Raw genomic sequence first — 22450 nt, 5'->3', positions numbered from 1 at the left:
TCTAACAGATTGTGCGGTTCATATTGTACAATAAGGAAGCATCAGCTATTCTGATGGAGGTAGAGTGGGAGGCTCCAAGGGGCTTGTTCTCTGTAAGAACTACAGTAGACCTTCCGCATCAGGCAGAAATCACATAACTCATACTTGCAGAGATTTCTACATAATCACTTATTTTAAGGATTATGTGATTTAAATGAGTCATCTATAACTGTCTGTTATTGGCTAAATTACACCCACCCCCCCAAATATCAAGTTCTAATCCCAGTAACTGTGTATGTCACCTTACTTGGAAGTAGTGTCCTCAATTAAAGATGAAGCCATTAGGGTTTGTCCTAACCCTACATGACTGATGTTCTTAAAGAACACCACGTGATGACAGGCAGGAGTGATCAAGCTGTAAGTTATGAAATGCCAAGAATGAATCCACCACCAGTAAGTCTATGATCTTAGATCATCACACCTCTCAGAATGAAGCACCAGTCATCCATTCAAATTTATTAACGATGAAGCCACAGACATTGTTAAATGGGACTTCAGGAAGCCAACGGTATGATGTGTGAGGTATGTTTTGAGGTGAAGGGGAGAAGAGAAGCCATCAAAATTATACAGAGAAGTGCTATGACAGTGAGGTCATGGAGCTCAGCAAGACACGAGGCCAGGAGGCGGTGCATGTGAGAAAAGCTTCCCATGTGAGTGAGAACACAGAAGACTTAGCCCTGGAGGAGAGGGAAAGGAGCTCTGGGGAGAGGAAATAATATTTATAAAAGCACAGAGAGATGCACATACCCCCAGGAAAGACCACAGGAGGACACAGTGAGGAAAGCACAGCCTCACAGGAAACTGAACCTGCTGACACCTTGAGTCTCTAGCCTCCAGAACTGGGAAACAGAAATTTTGTTGCTGTTTAAACCACCTATTCTACGTGTTGTGAGTCCTGGAAAACTAACACAATGACCAAGACACAGGGAATCTGGTGGCGGATGGGAGGGAGGTTGCCACACAGGCAGGGGCTAGAATACAAAGGGCCATGTATTCCATACTGAGAAAATTAGACCTCAGCCTGATGACGAGGAGAAGCAGAAGAGAAATCACATGTGTTTCAGAAAACTCCCTCTCGAAGGAAATACAGAAAACCAGACCAGAGAAACAAAACAAGGAGGCCATTAGGAGCAAGAAGGGATTAGGTTTGAATTCGAACGAAGGAAAAATCTCAAGATGAGATCCAATAGAGGTAGTTGACTGGAGATTGTGAGGAAGGAGTGAAAGGGGAGTCCAGAGTAACTTCAGGGTGGGTGGCAGGTGGTGCCACTGACCTGCACAGGGAAGATGGAAGGAGTGGCTAGAGGAAAGTGATAAGGTCACCTATGGACATGGGGACTCAGGATGCTGTGGGTTCCATAATCATTGCAGCACACAGAAGGCATAGTGGCTCTGCTGATCAGAAGAGAAGACGGGACCCTTGGGAGACATGATGCACAGATGAGCACTTCAAATAGCAGGGGGCAAGGAAATCACCCAGAAGAGGGTATCATGAGATGTCAAGAGGGCTGCAAGTATATCCTGAGGAAGCACTAACACTTAAGGGTGTTAAATTACCCCAAATGATAAAAAAAAATAATGAGAAATGGGGGGACTTTGATAAGGGTGTTAGCAATAGGATGGAGTTGAAAGAACTTAGGTTATTTTACTCTATATTTTATAAAGATGGGGAAAGCAACAGTGATTCTCAGTCTGTTCCACAACAGATTATATAGTAAAATTCACTTGTTTAACCTGGTAAATGGAGTTCAGGGAACCAGATGTTGCTCTCCTTAAGACGGAAGAACCATGTTTTTCCTTCCTAAAGACTAGCATTACTATTAATTATACAACAGATTATATAAACCCACATTGATCTGGTCTTTATAATCTTATATAATTTACATTTTTTGGAAAATGTCACTATGAAGGAAAGAGATCAAATACACATGCACACACACACTCCCAATGTTAGTTTGATATGTATAGATTACTTTTAACAAATATATCAAACTAACATGGAGAGCAGTTGCCTTGGCAATCATTCTATTTAATTTTCCTGTATACCATTATATAAGACATTTTGGAATTTCCTTGCAAAACATTATAGAGCAATATCATAAACTTTAATTTCTGGAAATAGCAATGTGAATCAGTTAAATCTAATAAAACACACAGGCTGTAATTTCTTCCATAAAAAAAAAATCACTGGTTGAGTACATGGAAAAATACATTATATCTTGCATAACATAATCTCATTTAAAAACATTTTCCTACTGATATAGAACTATTTTCATTATATTCTGTATATCTTATTCTTTTAGGTAAGCTTTGATTTTGAAATCAGAAGACAGTTATTTTCACTGGAGAAAAAAATATGTCTATAAAAATTGCCTTAGAAATTTGCTCCTTAGGGAATTCTAAAAGAGATCTCCCATACACAATTTATGCAATAGATGCTCCCCTAAAATAGAGCTTCTCAGGTTCTCATTAATAAGTTAATATTCACTTCTCAGGTATTTATTTCATAGAAAAAGATTAGGAAAAAATCTATACCAAAGTAATGATGTTGATTATCCCTAGAAACAAGAGATGTTGAATGCTGTTCATTTTGTTTTCTTGTTTCTGTTTTCTGACAAAAAACAAAAACAAAAACAAGTAACATGTGCTGCTTTTGGAGTAAGAAAAATAAAGTTGATTTTAATGTTTAAAATTTAGTAAAATCTTTGTGTGAACATGTTTTCATTTCTCTTGAAGGAATGAATGGGAGTAAAATTGCCAAGTCATACGGTAAAAGAATTTTGAACTTTTAAAGAAACTGCCCAAGTGTTTTCCATTTCCAAACCCAATGTATCAGTGTCCAAATTCTTCCACATCCTCACTAATCTAGGAATCTTTAGTCTTTTGTAGCTATTCTGAGACATATGTTATCATATCACCCTGTGGTACTAATTTGCATTTCAGTAATGACTACTGATGTTGAGTATCTTCATGTGCTTATCAACTACTCATATCTTTGTTGTTGTTGTTTTGAGATCTACTTAAATCCTTTGCATTCCATACTGTGTTATGAATCATAACATCACTTCTTACCACATATAGACAGCTATATTTTGTCAATTTATAACTTAACAATTAAAATAAACAAATAAAATGATGTAATAAATTAAAAATAAGTAAAATTTAAAAATTAGTAAAATCAAAAAATGCATAAATTCCTTTGAAAAAATCATTAAATCCACAAATTTCTCCTAGACACACATATATTACTTAGGCTTACAATCACTTGTCTTATATCCACTTGTCTCCTTTGTCTTCTTAGAGATTTATATTTAAGGAAAGTGTGATTATGTCTGAATTTCCTAAAATATCCAGTTGGTAATATGTTTATCAAAAAAATAGATAGATGAAAACTCACTGCTTGAGGACTTCCTAAGGAAGTTTGAAAGTATGAAGGAAGAATGGGAGCTTCTCAGATTCTCACTAATAAGTGGCAATGGCTCTAGTCTGGAAGCAAGATTCAGCAGCTGGTCATTGGCTGAATCACTATATCATTCCCATCATTTGTTGTTTTTCCACTACATCTAACACTATTTTATACCTTTAGAATGTGCAAGGCTATAGATAGGGTTTTACAACCACACCTGTGTACCTCAAGACTCAGACTGGGTCCAAAAATCTGGCAAAAGAATATAGCTACTGTCTCTTCAAAGTTAAATCACTTAAATGGAAATATATATCTCTATGTGTTCTTGTTTTGAATAAAATAATGTCTGCATAAAAGTGGTGTATCATGAAGCATATTTGGAAATCTTTTTTAACCAGTGAACATAGGTAGACCTGCAAATAAATGTCAGAAAAATCCAAAGTGCATAACTTTGGAGAGCCTGCTACCATAAAATCAAAACTGCTGATACAACTTCAGATTTCATTACTTTTCACTCTGAAGAACAACCTGAGTTTGTGATTATATTCTTAATTTGCTTCACTTTTCAATATAACACATATTTTCTATTTGGAAAAAAAATGTATAACCCATATCTCATAAAAGTCAGTTTATATTAACACTGGTGGATGTTTTTCAAACTCTGGATGAAATGCAGATCGAAGAAAAAAGATTAATATATTCAGAAGAAAATAAAGCCTTTTTATGAGGCAAGCCTTGTTGTCAACTCTTGAAGCATCTTTTACTCCATGATTAATAGCTTTGCAAATAAGTAAGAAAAAGAAGGCACCATACCTGATTTTTTATACTGGCATATCTTTTCAGGTGTTTTATAAATTGTGGTCGAGAAGTGTTTCGTGCAATTATAAGAGCCATACTTCCATTGTTTATTCTGAAATTAAACATTTGCATTTGACATTAAGAAGTTTATTAAGAGACTTCTTCAGAAGCTACTCCATATCATTTTCTTCTAACAAATATACTGTTTACTAGAAATATTGGGCAAGATAGCTTAATCATCACCATATTAAATTTACCTAAAACTCTTAAAGTCATATCTTGCTGTGTTATTGTTTAAATGATGGAATTTTTCAAATTAGTTTTACTAAACCATTTGTTTCCTTCTCAGCAAGCTCTTACATCAGGGCTCTTTAAAAAACAAACCATCATGCATCCTATTCATATTAAGAAGTCACAATTTAAAATCCACTGTAATTATTTAAAAGATATATTATAAAATAGTTAACATGTACAAATGGTATAACACATAGCTCAACATTTTCTAAAATCTAATGTGTGATTTAAATATTTATTTTATGGGCAGAAGGTCTAAGTGACATAGGAAATGAAATAAATCAAAGTGGTCCTGGGTGGAGGAAATGGAGTGAACAACTGTGCCACACATGTTCAGTTAAATGACTGAGCATTTTAATCTTGCCTAACCATTCCATCCAATATGATAGACTGGAGATTCAGAGGTGTGATTTAGTGCCAGAACAGCCATGCACAAATGCATTCGCTTAAGAAAGCAATTTGCAGAATCCATGCAAACGACTTCAAGCCTGATTTCAGTGCAAACATGAAGTTCTCCCAAGAATATGACATAAAAAACAGCTCTTTAAATCTTACAGGAGCTTAGGTTAGAGCTGTAAGGGACCTTAGAGATTATCTTACTGTTTACTCATTTTATGTAGAAGAAAAAGACCACAAGAGTGTAAATGATGTGCTGAAAGACACAGAGAAAAACAAAATCACCACCAGCCCCAAAGCTCTTAATTACCAGGGTCCAGTGTCCCTTCTACCTATCATGCCACCTCTTCCCCTTCGGAAACAGCAACAAAATGTTCAGGGTAGTGTTATTGTACATCTTTGTTTTTCTAATTGTGTCATTTAGTAAACATGAGAAGTATTACCTATGTCAGCTTTTCGATATTTACTAGTAATGGAAACATACTCAGTGTGCCTGGCACTGTTCCAAATGTCTCATATATATCAATGCATTTATTCTTAGAATATGTAGAAGAAAATTAGTTCCTAACAACAATTTGTACCGAGGTTATTTTGCAGTATATTATATTTTATTGCAAGTGGAAGAAAAGCTGAAAGTAGGATCTCTGATTATTCTGAATCATTCAGAAGCTATATCTCTGATATCTCTGGTCACCTGAGGCCTTCATAAAAACTGGAATGTTTTCCCTAAAAGCCACAGAAAAAATACATAATTAGTCATCCTTCTTTGAAAAGCTCAGCAATAATGATTAAACTAGGACAGTCAGCATTAGAGTCCCAGGAAAGCTGAACATTGACGGAGTTGCTTTGAAAGAGCTATGAATCAGTTGCTCCCCAAACAGCAGGACTACCTCCCCTGGAAGTCCTTGAGCAAGCAGGGTTAGAAAAACACTGTCTCAAGGACTGCGGGATGCAGCTTCTGGGCCAGCTAGCCACATCTTCATGTCTCGCAGAGGAAACTGCCATTTGGGAAGCATACAACTATCTAGGATTTCTGAGGATGTGGAAAGGAAACAACCAGGCTCCATTTCCAAATGACACAAGCTTCAAAACCCTCCTTCCAACTTTCCGCACTAGACATGCTTAATGTGAACCTTGCCATCTGAGTTTTTTATTAAAGTTGTTAGTTTCTCTTTTTTTTTTTCCTCTATCTTTGGGTACATGTTTATTATCTTTATAGCAATTACCAAGGAAGAATTTTAAAATCACTCCCTTTTCTAGATGTTAATTTTTCTGGTTAAATATTTTGCAGGGAAGTTAAAACTAATCATTAATATGTTATAAACTGCCAAAGTATAGAAGTCATCCTTCCATTCCACTTACAGAGAAAATCTAGAGGTGATGTTGTTACAGTTTGGATGTGAAATGTCTCTCAGAGCCTCCTGTGTCTAAGGCTTGATTCTTAACTCAGCAATGTTCAGAGGCTTTTGAGAAGTGACTGGATCACCAGAGCTCTGATTTCATCTATGGATTAATCCATTGATGGGTTCATAATTGAATGGACTACCGGAAGATGGTGGAAAATATAGTGTGGCTGAGTTAGAGAAAATAGATCTCTGGGAGCACCCCTTGGAAAGATATGTATTGTTGCCTATCTGTCTCTTCTCTCTCTCCTTCCTGGCCACTATGAAGTGAGAAGCTTTTCTCTACTACACACTCTCCACCACAATTCTCTGCCTTACCACAAGCCTACAGGAATGAAGCCAACCAGCCAGCTGTGGACTTAAATCATAAGCCAAAATAAATCTTTATCTTTTAAGTTGATTTTCTTAGGTATTTTGTCACAGCATGAAAAGCTAACAAAACCTTATTTTACAACAGTCATGATCCTTTTTTCTATACAGGATTGGAATTTGGGAGAGATATTTTCATACTCCTAATGGACAATGATTCAAAAAAATCATTATTGCAAGAGCAATAATGTCTATACTCTATAGATGAAATTTATAAAATGTCTCATAATTTATTTAACTAAAAATGTGTGTAGTGGAATCCTATGCATCATAGTTTACATTAAGTGGAACTGAAATGTTTCCTTTAAAGTTTCAAATGAAAACACATGTGCTATCCTTTTCATATTAAGGATATTTCTGTTTGCTTTAAGATTGAAAGAGACATTCACAAGAAACATCAGAATGTAATGTTTTCAACAACCAGTATAAACGTAAATAAGCAAAGGAAATAAGGTAGGCATGAAATAACAAGATGAAGTCAAGAAAACCAAAGGAATGTGATTTTAGCCTTAGTGATACTAAAAGGTCAATGATTATCTGGAAAAATGTCTAGTTCAACAGTTTTTCTCAACCTACTACAGAAAATTTTGTTATCTGAAGGATAAGAAATCCTTCAGAAACTCTTACGTGCCAAGAGACACTACCTATTAGGCAGTTTCTAGCTAGCCAAAGGTAAACTGGACATCATGAAAGAAAAAATTGGGTCTATAAAAAGAATATCAAGAACTCAATAAAAATACTTACTTACCTGGTATTAGGTGCCAAGCCTCTGGGTGCCACTGAACACAGGCAGGGAATTGCCATAATGCTGACATTCAAGAACTGACCCTGGATCATTTGCCATTGATCATTACAGTCTAAAGGCAATGAACGTGACTAGTTACTTTCCTCACCAGAGCACAATGCCAATACAGCCTGGCTCAGGTCACAAGGAGGTACTGCTCTTGGACTTACCAGAGTTAAGTAATCCCTGTGCCCTCCTGAAAGAAAGAGAACAAAACAAAGATACAAAACATGTCACACACACACATGCACATGGTACCTATTAGATATGAAGAAATTAGAGAACCCACCCTTGTATATATTAAAGATTTTCTTAAATAGTAAGTGAAAATATATGAGAAATTTTGTCCTGCCAACCTGATAATGTGTTAATTCATCTAATGGTAGAATAGTATTATAAGGAACAATGATTTTCAATTACTTTCATGAGTAGAGCCCTTCCTCAGTTTGACTTTGATTAATATTTGTTTTCCACACTAGACTAAAATTCTCATGAGGGCCAAAATTGTGAGTTTGGTTTGGGTTTGGGCTCATGATTATATCCAACGTGTCTAGCATGTAGTAGGCACTCAAACAGCTGTTGAATGAATAAATGAATGGATTCAACTGGCTGTATGTGTCCTGAAGACAGAAGCCAAACTATATGCTTATTAGAACGTGCAGGAGTCTGTGATCCTATACTCTTGACTCTTAGTATATAAGAAAATAACCTAAGATCACAAGTCTAGTAAATTATTTCAAAATGTTTTATGCTTTAAAGAAGGATACAGATGTTATTACATTGAGCTTTAACTTACATTTTTGGGTCATCCTGAGAGCTATTAAGTGGTAAAAATGATATTTCACAATCCTCTGGCCTAAAATAATAAAATTTATTATTAATCATCATTGACCCCATGAAACAAAATTCTTGGTTTAAGAAAAATACTTACTCAAGTTTTGCTAGTGCCTTTATTACAGCAAAATCTCTCCGTTGGTTAGGAGACATCCATCGATATTTTTCCGCAAGAGCCAAAGTTCTACCACCAAAACCAAACATGGCTCAAAACCCAAAGCGAAGAAGCTTGCCAGTGGTACTGAAGGTGCAGACATCAACTGGCTGTATGTGCCCTGAGTATTGTATTGAATATTAGTCAGTGAATGAAGTACATCTAGTTATCAAAGCAGCAAACATCAGAGACCACATTTATTTATCTATGGGATAGTATCTCAAAGTACTGTACACAACAATGAATATCCTCGCTTTCTTTTCATCTCTCTTTACCTATAACTACTATAGACATCATTTGTAACTTTCCTAAATTCTAAGTGAAAAACCTAAAGCAGTAAATTTTTCAGCTTATTGCTATTTCATATAAAACACAGCTAAGGAAGTGATGTTGAAGTTGATGCACAAAGTAAACTTAGATTTAACTGTAGTTTTGCGTTGTATTTTTCTAAAATAAAATGTTCCAAATTGGGATGATTAATAGACTACAGATGTGTTCTGGTTAAAATAATTTTCTTGTAATTTTTTTTTATTTTAACATAATCCTAGCCCAAGAGTCTTGGTATACTAAAAAAACCCAGTTTATATTATATACTAAAATAATATCCATAGATTCTTCTGGATCTGATTATAAAATTGTGGTTTTGAACATCATTAGTATTTTTTTCTATCAAGATTATAGTAAAGCTTCATTTACTTCTCTTTACAAAACAATATTTTGAATAAGTAATCCAAATAGTGAAGCCCTGCCTAATTGACTTCTTGGTTTCAGTCAAACATTTCTCTGATCTCAAGAGACAAAGAACTTGCCATTCCTTAGATACATCTGGCAGAAATAAAACAGTGTTTCTTACATAAATAAAAACTTCCTTACAAAACAAACTTCTTTGGAAGAATTCTTACCCATTATAATGTGCAAAGTTGCAGTTACTACGTGAGGGACCCCATGAAGAGAATGTGCCAATATGTTAGTAGATCCTGCCAAAGCAATTTTTAAAACATGCACTATCAGTATGGCATATGTTTTAAATTAACATCTGCTCTTATTTTATATAAATGTCACTATGTAATGTTCAGACTAAAAATTAATGGAAATTTATAACATCAGAAAAGTTAATGGAAACATCAATGAAAGTACTGCTTTCCCCTGACTGCATAAATGTGCATCAAATACGTACTGTGTTATTTGTTGAACTTTTAAACGATTTGAAAATGAGCAAACAGTATACAGTTCCTATTTAGTTTTTTTTTTTTTTTTTAATGAATACCCATTTTTCTACCTTCTCCCAAATGCTTGCTACATCAAAGCCCCAACTTTAATGAATGGGCTTTAGTTTTTATACCAAAATAAGCACTAACAGCAGAAGGGTTGCTCTGAGAGTAGTGACAAATGCCTAAATAAATTAAAAAATACAAATAATAGATAAGACAAAAATTTAATATTATAAACTTGAATGGGTATTCTCTAAGTATATTTAATGAGCTTTAGAGATAAGCTACCACCCAAATGGGACTCCTACCTATTATTTGACCAAAAAAAAAAAAAAGAAGAAGAAGAAGAAGAAGAAGATGTTGTCCTATATGAAGGAAGTATTTAATTTTGGATTATTTTTTAAGGTATAAAAATCTATATCTGAGGCAATAAGAAATCAATTTCTCATTGTCACAGTTACTAGGATAATTTAAGACTCACAAGGATTTCCCCCCACCAGGCTATAGAAAAAAAGAGTTCCCCAAATTAGGCCCCTATAACATCTATGTGGGACTGAAATCAGGTACAAAGGTCTATCTCAGAAGGAGAAATACTAACTAGACTTTCTCATTTTCAAGAGGCTCAAAGGGGATAAAAGTACTAAAAATAGTGAATTAAGCTACAGGTTTTCTTGCATTAAATAACACAGAAAATAAGTTCAATAATAGCTGAGAGTTTCAAAACCACTGGTGTGGTGTGCTAATTACTAATTTCCAAGGCAAAGCCTGCTCCTTTGTTGGGTTATCAGATGCTTCCCTGTGCAGTCAGACAGGATCCCACTTGTGCCACTTGAAACTATATTCTTGAGTGCTCAGTTGAAGAAACTGAGGCATCTCAGTCATTATCCACCAAGACATCATTACTATTAATTATTAGGTTTCTATCTAAGCATTAATCATTAACAACCATATTTCAATTACTAATAACAATATACATAATTTAGCCAGACCTCTAGTAATAATGCAAAGAAAAATTTGCCCTAACCGGTTCTTAGATTGGTTCCAAATGATTCACCAAAAGGCAAGCTAGGATCTGTCTAATTCTTATTATCAAACTATAGCCCACAGAGAAATGACAACACCCACATGCTTATTAAAACATTGGTGCCCATCAGAAACAATACAGGATGCCCACTTGAACCCCTTCTATATACTGGAAGTTCTAGCGACAGCAGTTATTTTTAAGAGAAAGAAATTACGAACTGGAAAGGAAGAAGTTAAATTGTCACTGTTGCTAGGAATATGATCTTATACATAGAAAACACTAAAGACTTCACCAAGAATCTTAGAAGTAATGAACAAATTTGGTAAAATTTCAGGATACAAAAATCAACATACAAATATCAGCAGTGTTTCTATATGCACTTACAACAAACTACGTGAAAAGAAATAAATAATCCCATTTACAATATCTGCCCTCCAAAAGTACTTAGAAATAAATTTAACCAAGGAAGTGAAAAAACTTTACACTGAAAACTACAAAACACTGATGAAAGAAACTAGAGATGAGACAAATAGATAGATACCTCATGTTCATGAACTGGGAGAATGAATATTGCTGAGATGTCCATACTACCCAAAGCGATCTGTAGATTCAATGTAATCCCTATCGAAATTCTAATGGCTTTTTTTTTTTGAGATAGAAAAAATATCTTAAAATTCATATGGAACCACAAAAGACACAAAGTAGCCAAAGTAATATAATGCACCATGAAGATCCATATTTATTAACGTAAACCTTTGGGGGTTTGGATCCATGTTTTCAAACTTTTTCAGAAGCTTATTAAGGTCTGCAAATACTTCCCCCTTTGCTGTGAATTTTCATAGAGGCGGTTCTTTTCCTTCTCCTGCAATTTCTTATCTCCTGCCTCTCTTTTCAGCAGCATATTCACTAAGTAATAGGAATTTTTCAGCTCCATTATAATAGGATGGAACTACCATCATATATTTATAAATATAATGCATGTAATCATGTATATAAAGCATGGTATATATAGCACACTGACTACATACAAAGAAGTAAAAATAAGTCAAGAAAAAAGAAGATTTAAAATGGCTTTAAAATGGGCAAAGATTTAGAATAGTCATTTCTCCAAAGAAGACATACAAATAGCCAAAAGGTATATGAAAAACAAGGTTAAGTATCACTAACCAGAAATGAAATTTAAACCACAACGAGATATCACCTCACACCCATCAGGATGGCTGTTATAAAAGGAAAACAAATGTCCAGGACATAAAGAAATCTGAATCTTGTGTACTTTTATTGGAAATGCAAAATGGTATAGTTGCTATGGAAAATATTATGGAGGTTCCTCAAAAAACAGAAAATAGAACTACTATGTGAATCAGCAATCCCACTACTGGATATTTCATTTCCTCAGTATGCCAAAGAGATACTGTTCATTGCAGCATTGTTCACAATAGCCAACATATGGGGTCAACCTAAGTGTCCATCAATAAAAAAAAAATGGATAAAGAAAGTGGTATAAACATTGCAATGGAATATTATGCAGGCTTTAAAAAGAATAAAATCCTGGACTGAGTGCTCATCTAGCACGTGCAAGGTACTGGGTTTGATCCTCAGCACCACATAAAAATAAATAAATAAGTGTCCAACTACAACTAAAAATATTTAAGACCCAGAGAGAAGCCTGCCTCAGCACCTGCATGGGGAGGCGCCCTGCCCTGTGCTGGGGTTCCTGATTCACCAAAGTGTGGCTCCACTGCCCAACATCAGGGTACATATAGGCTTGAGGCTGTCGCTGCCACAAGACTAGAATATTGCTGCTTCTATCAAGAGACAACAATAAGGACCTGGTAAGACATCACCAAGGTCCCTGAGGGTCTGGCTGCAGCAGAGGTATCTTTACTAGGGGTGCTAACAGTTATCCTGTTGCATGGAGTCTTGAGTGGGGTTGCCTCTCTCTTATTTCTCCTACAAACAATCAACTTCTCATGATTACTCTCTCATTAGTCATATAATCTAATTCTCTATAGTCTCACATCTTACCTCATAAACATCTCAGCTAAACCCTCAACATCCCCTTCTACCATGAGAAACTGCAAACCATTACACAGACCTATTGACTGTATGGTAGAAGACGCCTGAACTCATCATTTCTGATTATAGTGATAAAACTGTAAGTGTAAAAATAGAAGCTAAGTGATTTATGGTTGCAAATTGGGTACATTGGATGCTATAATACTGATCTCCCACTTAAAGGTGAGGTATTGGTAACCTGTAGGAACACTATAAAACAATAGGGCAGAAGCTGTCATATCTTGGATCTACACTGCAATAGAGAAAGACACACAGACATCATGAAAAACAAATGAGAAAAGTGTCCCAAACAAACCAAGATACTTCAGCAATAGAATCCATAGATAGAGAAGGAGTTCAGAATATACATAACTAAAAAGATTTGGGAATTAAAGAACCACCTAAATGAGCAGATACAGGCAAAAATTGATCACTCCAACAAAGAGATAAGAGAGGGTAGCAAGAGATTACTTCAAGAAAGAGATAGAGATTCTTAAAAAAAGAAAAAGAAAAAAAAAAAAACAGAAATCATTGAAGTGAAAGAAACAATAGGGAAACCATGAAGAGAATATCCAAGAATTATGGGATACCATCAAAAAACCAAATTTAAAATTTATTGGGATAGTGGAAGGTTCAGAGATTCAAACCAATGGAATGCACAATTTCTTCAATGAAATAATACCAGAAAATTTCCCAAGCATGAAGAATGAATTGGAAAATCAAATACAAGAGGCCTATAGGACACCAAATGTACAAAATTACAACAGATCTACTCCAAGACACATTATAATGAAAATGCCTAGCATACAGAATTAGGATAGAATTTTAAAGACCACAAGAGAAAAAAAAAATCTGCTGAGATCCAAATTCGTCTTCCCATATGAGGGAATTCATCTTCCCTCATATGGGAAGATGAATTCAGATCTCAGCAAATTTTTTAACTCAGAACCTCAAAGCCAGGAGATCCTAGAACAACATATACCAAGCTCTAAAAGATAATGGATGGCAACCGAGAATGTTATATCCAGCAAAATTAAGCTTCAGATTTGATGATGAAATTAAAACCTTCCATGATAAACATAGCTAAAGGAATGTACTGCAAGAAAGCCTGCACTACAGAACATTCTAGGCAAAATATTCCATGAGGAGGAAATGAAAAATAATAATGAAAATCTGCAAAAGGGAAGAACTACAGTAAATGAAAAGTCAACCAAAGGAGAAACCAAGTCAAGTTAAATACCAAAAATAAACAAAAATGACCAGAAATATAAAACATGTCCCAATAATAACCCTGAATGTTAATGGCCTAAACTTACCAATCAAAAGATATAGACTGGTAGATTTGATTAAAAAAAAACAACAACAATATGCTGCCTTCAAGAGACTCATCTCATAGGAAAAGACATAAACAGACTAAAGGTAAAAGGTTGAGATAAAATATACCATTCACATGGTCTGTGTAAATAAGCAGGAGTTTCCATCCTCATATCAAATAAAGTAGACTTCAAGCCAAAGTTACTCAAAAGAGATCAAGATGGATATTTATACTGCTTAAGGGAACCATACATCAACAAGACATAACAGTTATAAATATATATGCCCCAAATAATGGAGCATCTATGTTCATCAATCAAACTCAAGTTCAAGAGTCAAATAGACCACAATACAATGATTCAGGGTGACTTTAACACACCTCTTTCACCACTGGATAGATCTTCCAAACAAAAGCTAAACAAAGAAACTATAGAACTCAAGAATACAATCAATAACTTGTACATAAATATATAATAATAATACATGATATATATAAAATATATTATCCATCAACAAGCAAATACACTTTCTTATCAGCAGCACATGGATCCTTCTCTATATATTATGCCACAAACAACTCATAGTAAATACAAAAAAAGTAGAAATACTACCCTGCATTCTATCAGATCACAATGAAATGAAATTAGAAATCAATGATAAAATAAAATAAAAAAAGTTACTCCAACACCTGGAGGCAAAATAATATGCTACTGCATGAACAATGGGTTACAGAAGACATCAAGGAAGAGATTAAAAAATTCTTTAAGGTAAATGAAGACACTGATACAACACATCAAAATCTCTGAGACACTATGAAGGCAGTTCTAAGAGGAAAGTTCATTGCATGGAATTCATTCCTTCAAAGAAGAAAAAGACAACAAATAAATGACCTAACATTACATTTCAAAGCCCTAGAAAAAGAAGAACAAATCAACACCAAAAGCATTAGAAGACAGGAAATAATTGAAATCAGAGCTGAAAACAATGAAATTGAAGCAAAAATTGAAAAATTGACAAAACAAAAAGTTGGTTCTTTGAAAAAAATAAATAAAATTGATAAACCATTAGCCTTGCTAACAAAGAGAAGGAGAGAGAAAACTCAAATTACAAACATCTGTGATAAAAAAGGAACTATCACAACGGACACTACAGAAATACAGAAGATAATTAGAAATTATTTTGAAAACTTGTACTTCAATAAAATAGAATATATCGAAGGCATTGACCAGTTTCTGTAGGCATTTGATATGCTCAAACTAAATCAGGATGATATATACAATTTAAACAGGTTAATTTCAAGCAAGGAAATAGAGGATGCCATCAGAAGCCTACCAACCAAGAAAAGCCCAGGACCGGATGAATACACAACTGAGTTCTACAAGACCTTGAGAGAAGAACTAACATCAATACTACTCAAAAGTATTTCATGAAATAGAAAAAGAAGGAACACCTCCAAACACATTCTATGAGGCCAATATCACCCTGATTCCAAAACCAGACAAAGACACATCAAAAAAAAAAAAAAAAAAGAACTTCAGACCAATATCTCTAATAAACATAGATGCAAAAATTCTCAATAAAATTCTAGCAAATCAAATACAAAAACATATCAAAAAGATAGTGCACCGCGATCAAGTAGGGTTCATCCCAGGGATTCAAGGTTGGTTCAACATATAGAAATCAATAAATGTAATTCATCACATCAATAGACTAAAAGATAAAAGTCATATCATCTCAATAGATAGAGTATTTGACAAAATACAGCACTGCTTCATGTTCAAAACACTAGAAAAACTAGGGATGTCAGGAACATATCTCAACATTGTAAAAGTTATCTATGCTAAGCCCAAGGCCAACATCATTATAAATGGAGAAAAATTGAAAGCATTCCCTCTAAAAACTGGAACAAAACAGGGATGCCCTCTTTCATGGCTTCTATTTAACATAGTTTTGAAATTCTAGCCAGATCAATTAGACAGACAAAAGAAATTAAAGGGATATGTATAGGAAAAGAAGAACTCAAATTATTACTAGTTGCCAATGATATAATCCTGTACCTAAAAGACTCAAAAAGTTCTGCCAGAAAACTTCTAGAAACTTCTCAGAAGAGGATATACAATCAATCAACAAACATATGAAGAAATGTTCAACATCTCTAGCAATTAGAGAAATGCAAAATCAAAACTACTCTAAGATATTATCTCATTTCAGTTAGAATGGCAGCCATCAAGAATACAAACAATAATAAGTATTGGTGAGGATGTGGGGGGGAAGGCACACTCATACATTGCTGGTGGGACTACAAATAATGCAGCCAATCTGGAAAGCAGTATGGAGATTCCTTGGAAAACTTGGAATAGAACCACCATTTGACCCACCTATCTCACTCCTCAGTTTACATTCCTCGGTTTACACAAAGTACTTAAAAATAGCATACTACAGGGACACAGCCACCTCAATGTTTACAAGCAGCACAATTCACAATAGCTAAATTGTGGAACCAACCCAGATACCCTTCAGTAGATGAATGGATAGGGAAACTTTGATATATACACACAATGAAATATTACTCAGCATTAAAAGAGAATAAAATCATGGCATTTGCAGGTAAATGGATGGAGTGGGAGAACATAATGCTAAGTGATGTAAGCCAATTCCAAAAAACCAAAGGCTGAATGTTTTCTTTGATATGAGGATGCTGACGCATAATGGCAATGGTGAGGAGCATGGGAGAAATGGAGGAACTTTATATAGAGCAAAGGGGAGGGAGGGGATATGGGAGTAGGATAAAGGGTGGAATGAGTTAGACATCATTACTCCAAGTACATGTATGAAGACATGAATGGTGTGAAAATACTTTGTATATAACCAGTGACTTGAAAAATTGTTCTCTATATGTGTAATATGAAATGAATTGCATTCCGCCATCATGTAATAACAAATTAAAATAAATAATTTAATAAAAAATAATTTTAAGAAAAGAAGGAAATTACGTATTTTGTGACAACATAGTTAAACTTGGAAGATGATGTTCTAGTGAAATAAGAGCCACAGAGAGACAAATGCTGCCTGATCTCACTTATATCTGAAACAAAAAATAAATTAAAAAAATAAAGAACTCACAGAAGCACAGAGTTCACAGTACCAAGGCCTGGAGGAAGGGAAGCTCAAAGACATATTTGTCAGATGAGGAAAAATTTAAGTTAGGAAGATTAAGTGCAAGAGATCTATTGTACAAAATGGTGACTATAGTTAAGAATGTGTTACATACTGGAAAATTGCTGGGTGTAGAGTTGAAGTGTTTTCCCAAAATAAGTATGTGAGGTAATGCATATGTTAATTGTCTCAATTTAGCCATTCTACTATGTATACACATTTCAAAATATCATGTTGTACTTGTTAAATATATACAATTTTATGTCAATTTAAAAGTAGATGAAGATAAGTAGTTTGAGACAGTTATTAATGGAAACAAATTAATTAAAAAATTTTTTGTTTTAAAGAAAGAGGGAGAGAGAGAGGGAGAGAGAGAATTTTAATATTTATTTTTTAGTATTTGGCGGACACAACATCTTTGTTGGTATGTGGTGCTGAGGATCGAACCCGGGCCGCACGCATGCCAGGCGAGTGTGCTACCGCTTGAGCCATATCCCCAGCCCACTAATTTAAAAAATATTGACTCTTGGGCCCCACTCCAGGCATACTGAATCAGAGACAGAAGATTTTTAAGATCCTCAGGTGATTTGTGTGCATAGTGTCTTGAGGTATGGATAGAACGTGTGGTCTATGTGCAGTATTAAGATTACCTGGGAGCTGGTTAAAAATGCAAATTCCTGTTTCACCTCCAAGGCATGTAGCATGGGTGTTCATGTGTGCCTGCACTCTTCAAGTGACTTATACACACTCCAGGTTTGAGAATAAGTGGTTAGAAACCCGTTACTCTATGGATTTTAATCTAGGCTTTTCCAATGACTTTTGACCTTCTATAGCTTGCGTTTTGGTCATCTAATTGCTAATTCATCTGGAATGAGAAAGAAAAATAAAGAATAAACTAATCAATCTTTTCTTCCCAATCAGATTTATGGTAAAGAATTTGGAGGGAGCCATGTAATTAGAAATATTTAGGATTATCGATGGATTATAGTACTCCACTTAATACATTTCCTCCATTGCCATGGTTAATTAGGAGTAAACCATAAAAGCATTCCTCTAGAAAGGCCATTTAAAACAATGAAATGTTGTCATGTGCAATAGAGAATGACGCATATCATGACTCAAGAAAATACTATTTATTCCCTGTGAGTTTGAAGAATGCTGAGTTTGCCCAAGCACAAATCCTTTCAGAATGCTAGAGATGGATTTTATTTTTGTGTCCTCTCAGACTTTGCAACATTGCAACTTCTTCCTAATTCTGTAGAATTTAGCAGATACTAGGCATGACCAGAAACCAGAACATTATTTAGGTCACCTACTCATTAGTGCATAACTTGATCTTTGAATGGGGTGTTTTTTTAACATTCTGAAGAAAAAAGAAAAGTTCACGAGAAAGTGCATGTAAAACTCCAAAATTATAGAGGCTTTTAGATTTTTGTTTGAAAAATCTGAAAGATCACATTTTGTTTCAGAAAATTGTACTCTATTTGAAAAGATGTCTACACGCCAAAAGAACATGCTGCTCACATAAATAACAACGGTGTAATTTTAACATTCTCACAAAAGCTATAAATGTTCTACCTTAAGGTAAACATTTTAATTAGCCTAAAAAGTTATTTTTCTTAACACTACCAGCAACTTTGCCCACCCTCCTCCTCCCCAGACCTGCTAAAATGTGCCAAATACAAAGTGTAAGGACAGAAGTAGCAGTTCATGTAAAGCAAGATAGATGTTTACCAGGCAGACACTACAGAGGTTTGGAAAAAAAAAAAAAGGAAAAGAAAAGAGAAAAAAAAAATGTCCTTGGAAGTGCAAGCACTTCTGCAGAACAATTAACTTAATTAACCAGACATCATGAATATTCATAAGGCTGTTAATGTCTCCCACATCCAAACAGATAAATGTGATGTAATGACTTCCTAGTCAAGCATATCTAAAATTCTCATGAAAACAGCACCTACACTTTGGTTCTTTGCCTGAAATATCATAGAAATTAACAGTCCCTCGGCAATATTTTATTCTCCTCAAATTAATTGGAAAGCATGAATTTATTTATGCAAACTCTATAGGAATATATGGTTCACAGCCATCAGTATGTGGATTGAGCCTTGTTTTACAACAACTGGATTGCTTTTTTATTTTTATGTCCTCTCAGGCTTTTTCCTCTATCCACCCCCCCCCCCCCCCCCGCGCAGTTTTAATCGGAATCTCTCTGTATAGTTCCTTAGCACCAGTTCCCATAGCAACAAACACCATTCCTAATGGCCAGCAGTTCAAATACAGGCTTCCCCACATCTGATCCATTTGAGTCTGACCATAATTCAGCGGCTTAGTCTGTTGGCTCAGTGGAGTAATTTACTAAACACTCTCCCTCTGGGTGTCTCTCTCCAGGAGGCAAATGGCTTCAAAGGCAGACTGTCTCCTCATGTTCAGCTTGGAAACTTCCTGCCTAGCTCCTGTTTCCATTCTCTATCAAAAGCCCTGACTAGGCATAGCGTCCTCATATTAAATACAGCCCACACATGACTTTCTTCTCCTATTAGATGGAATTAGTAAGCTGGAACTCCTATCCAACAACCAGAATTTTGGCAGCATGCTGTCATCTTTTAAACAAAAAGCATTACAATGGTGTTTCCACAGATACCCACTGAATACAATTTATTTTTGAAATTAGAAATTTGCTTTAAAATTATAAAAATGTAATGCTATTTCTTTATTAAATCATAGTTGCATATTAAAAACATAAGCATAGCTAGCGTAGCTAAGTGCCCACTTTATGCCAAATGCATACTTCTTGGGACACCCTTTTCCAGTTTTGATGCATGGCAGCTCATGACCTCAGGAATTTAGGCTCTAATGAAGAAAAACAGTGACTTACTAAACACATCCATTTTGCATGGAGGTAGATGTTAGAAGGGTTACACTAACTGCATTCAGAACTACAAAAATGATAACAACAACAAAAGACATAAAAAAAATCCCCAAATAATTCATCTTTTTCCTCCTTTGAATTGAGGTTATATGTTATCTTCCACTTATGGACCATTATAGATTTTTCTACATATAACTTACAATTATATCATAATTTATCCTAACAATTTCCATTTTTACATTCTTGTTTTTATGATTTTATACTCTGAAAAGACATTTGGCTATCTTTGGTCCTTGGTCAATTTAGCAGCAATATTAAATATTCTAAAAATCATGGCTATCGAATAGAATAAATTTTTTTTCTAACCATGTGTATTATTTTCAGAAGGAAAATATTTTTCCTCCTTTTAAAAACAGGGCATGATGTTTTAAGAATGAAAAAAAATCAATTTCCTTCATTGTTGTTTATTTAAATAATAATTTAGGGTGAAGCTTGCAGAAAGTGTTTTCTTTTCTGGACCAGGGTTTGGCTCTAGCAGTTCTCCCTGGCTTCCACCTCCTCATGCCCACTTCCAGTAATGATTTCATGTCTTGCTACAAAATGAATTCTCCTAGAACAAACTCCATCAGGTTGCTCCCTTGATCTGGAGCGACCCATTGTTCCCTACTGCTTCTTTTTTTTAAATAATTTTTTAAATATTTATTTATTTATTTATTTTAGTTTTCGGCAAACACAACATCTTTGTTTGTACGTGTTGCTGAGGATCGAACCAGGGCCATATGCATGCTAGGCGAGCGTGCTACCGCTTGAGCCACATCCCCAGTTCCCTACTGCTTCTTAAATACAATTTAGACCCTGTGGCTTCAGTCTGGCCCATTTTGACACTATTATCTCCCATACAATGGCCTGTTTTCCATTTCATAAACACTTCTGGGTTTTGCCATTATTATTTTTGTAGCTAAAAAAATAAATAGCTTACTGTGATCTTTTTAGGCCAGAGAGCCTACCCACTTTAAGGCCTGATTCAATTGCTCTTTGCTCTAGAAAGTCATCTTTATATTCATTCACTTGAGAAACTATCCTGCACTGTGTTATATTCTCTTCCAGGCATTGGAAATATGGTAGTGGATAGAAAGATAACCAGTCTGGCCTTGATGGAGCTCACCCTCTAGGGCTTGGATCCTCCTTCTAGTTGGAAGGAATCTTTGGATAGTCAAGGTTTTCTGATTATAGTTCAATTATAGTTCAGTTTCACATTTTACCTTGTATGAAATTAAAAACATTTTGACTGATGGGAGGCCCATTTTGAAACTTCCTATCTAGTACTACGTAACCATTAGACCTGTGTATGGAAGGCAGAATAATATTAATTTCATCTATTGATTGTTTAAACTATGTTCTTAACCCATAGTACATGCCATCTTATTTAGTACTACAAAAAATTTGTAATGTAATAAATATTATGAATTATCCCCACTTTATAGATAAAAAAAAAAAACTAGGCTCAAAGAGATTGCATTGTTCAAAGACTCACATTTGCTAGTGGAGATGCCAGAAGTCAAGCTTGGGTCTTTCAGACTCAAAGTTTATACATACTGACTAGGTTAGGAAGTAGGAAAGGGAATGATGGAGGAGAGTCAATTTAACATATACATGGCCACCCACTTGCCTGCTGGTATTAAGCCGAGTGGAAGCTGTGCTCTGACAGGAGTTAGGATTTGGTCTGTTTCTATCCCAGCACTCTTCTGGGCTCTGAGAAGCAAAGCATGGGCTACTTCACTAGCAGATCCATCTCCACCAACACAGACAACACTAGAAAAAAGAAATTAAGCAAAAGCAAGAATTTCAAAATAATTGGTAATTACTCACAAAATCTAGACTTCTGAATATTTTACTAATCTTACATAGTCATATGCAAGACTCATACTCACCTTCAATTTGTAGTATGGTCAATGGCTAAGAAGACACAAGCACTGAACAGGTAAAGTTACACTAAGTAGAAAACCTGGATAGTCCCCACAGACAAAATATTTTTATGTGCATTGAGGCATTAAAACTTTTGAACATGTTAATTCACATCTTTCAAAAGCATATAATTCTCATTCTGTTTGTTAATAATACTGTCACCTACAATTCATTTCACACCAACCAAAGTCATAAAATTCAGCTAATTCTCAATAAAACTCTGAAATGACAGCAATAAAAAAATCATGTAAAATATGAAGCTTTCATTGAAGGAACTGCTAATTATCACTAGTACATGAATATACTAATTGCAAACCTGACCTGGTTTTCATTGACATTCCTGCTATATGCACTTCTAAGTGTACTGTCACTACCC

The 22450-nt window shown here is 34.9% G+C and overlaps 1 protein-coding gene across 1 annotated transcript in view; it reads right to left on the bottom strand.

The window, feature by feature from the left end:
• The window catches only part of Cerkl (CERK like autophagy regulator), a 107003-nt gene that overhangs the window by 1828 nt on the left and 82725 nt on the right, over window positions 1-22450 (bottom strand). The window contains 6 exon segments of the mRNA XM_076865563.2: window positions 4259-4355; window positions 7454-7588; window positions 8286-8345; window positions 8421-8598; window positions 9380-9454; window positions 21779-21921. Of these exon segments, the coding sequence (XP_076721678.2) occupies window positions 4259-4355; window positions 7454-7588; window positions 8286-8345; window positions 8421-8598; window positions 9380-9454; window positions 21779-21921 (688 nt within the window).

This window comes from Callospermophilus lateralis, chromosome 9, assembly GCF_048772815.1.
Source record: "Callospermophilus lateralis isolate mCalLat2 chromosome 9, mCalLat2.hap1, whole genome shotgun sequence".
NCBI lineage: Eukaryota > Metazoa > Chordata > Mammalia > Rodentia > Sciuridae > Callospermophilus > Callospermophilus lateralis.
The sequence above is the reverse complement of the archived record's forward strand: the minus strand, read 5'-3'. Positions and strand labels throughout refer to the sequence as shown.